The sequence below is a fragment of the Limulus polyphemus genome, unplaced genomic scaffold, assembly GCF_000517525.1.
Source record: "Limulus polyphemus unplaced genomic scaffold, Limulus_polyphemus-2.1.2 Scaffold3942, whole genome shotgun sequence".
Lineage (NCBI taxonomy): Eukaryota > Metazoa > Arthropoda > Merostomata > Xiphosura > Limulidae > Limulus > Limulus polyphemus.
Genome location: NW_013669552.1, coordinates 87956 through 89000, shown reverse-complemented (window position 1 = coordinate 89000; position 1045 = coordinate 87956). Strand labels below are relative to the sequence as shown.

Genomic DNA, 1045 nt, shown 5'->3' with positions numbered 1-1045 from the left:
ATTTCATCGAGACAAAGTACACACACACACACACACACACACACACAAGATTTCTAATTTCTATACCTTATCTGTTTAAAACTAGAGGACATAATGAGAATACAAGAACTAAACTTATATTGAAAGCACTAAATAGGCTTTTCTAATTTCTATACCTTTTCTGTTTAAAACTAGAGGACATAATGAGAATACAAGAACTAAACTTATATTGAAAGCACTAAATAGGCTTTCTAATTTCTATACCTTATCTGTTTAAAACTAGAGGACATAATGAGAATACAAGAACTAAACTTATATTGAAAGCACTAAATAGGCTTAGTAAATTTATCTCCAGAAGAAATGCATTCCTATCTAACTAATAGCGAGTAGTCTTATGAAAAAACATACCGAAACACACTTACTTGTAAAATTTCTTCTAGTTCGAGTATTTTCTTTGGAAAATCATTCAAAACCAACTTTTCAGCCTTTTTAAAATGAAAATTATAAGGGCACATGAAAACTTGGAAAGTTACACAGCCTATTTTAAATACAAATGTATAAGAATAAATATATTTAATGTATATAAACCATTCTGTGAGAATAATTACACAGAAAATGAAAATATTTGAACTTTCAAATAATAATTTCAATACATGAAAACAAACTTTACAATTTTTTACCAATATATATATATATATATATTTATTATTGGTCATATATGTTAAATTTTTACAATATACCCTAAAAACTTTTTAACTTAAGATTACTAGCAGGAACGTCACCCTATGGGTGGCTGTTTGAGCTTGTACTAATCGTAGTATTCATAACTCATTAACAAAAAATTTAGAAAAACTGAACATTTTCTAAAAAAAAGGATTTTTCTGGGAAGTACTGCACGGGACAGGTGTTTGGGTTGTGCTGATATAAACTGTAATGTTTTTATATATTAAAAGTGCTACCCTTCATTGAAAAACAAGTTTTTAAGAACTCTATTTTTTAGTACTATATTTACAAATTACATCAATAAAGATATAATCAAACCCTCACATACAGTCCTAGTGAAAGT

General features: G+C 27.4%; 1 protein-coding gene across 2 annotated transcripts in view; it reads right to left on the bottom strand.

Annotated features, from left to right (window-relative positions):
• Positions 1-1045, bottom strand: part of LOC106470320 (proteasome activator complex subunit 3-like) — a 39074-nt gene that overhangs the window by 10859 nt on the left and 27170 nt on the right. For both annotated transcript variants that reach the window (XM_013930867.2, XM_013930869.2), the window contains one exon: positions 402-464. In XM_013930867.2, coding sequence (XP_013786321.1) covers positions 402-464 — 63 coding nt within the window. The remainder of the gene's footprint in view (positions 1-401; positions 465-1045) is intronic.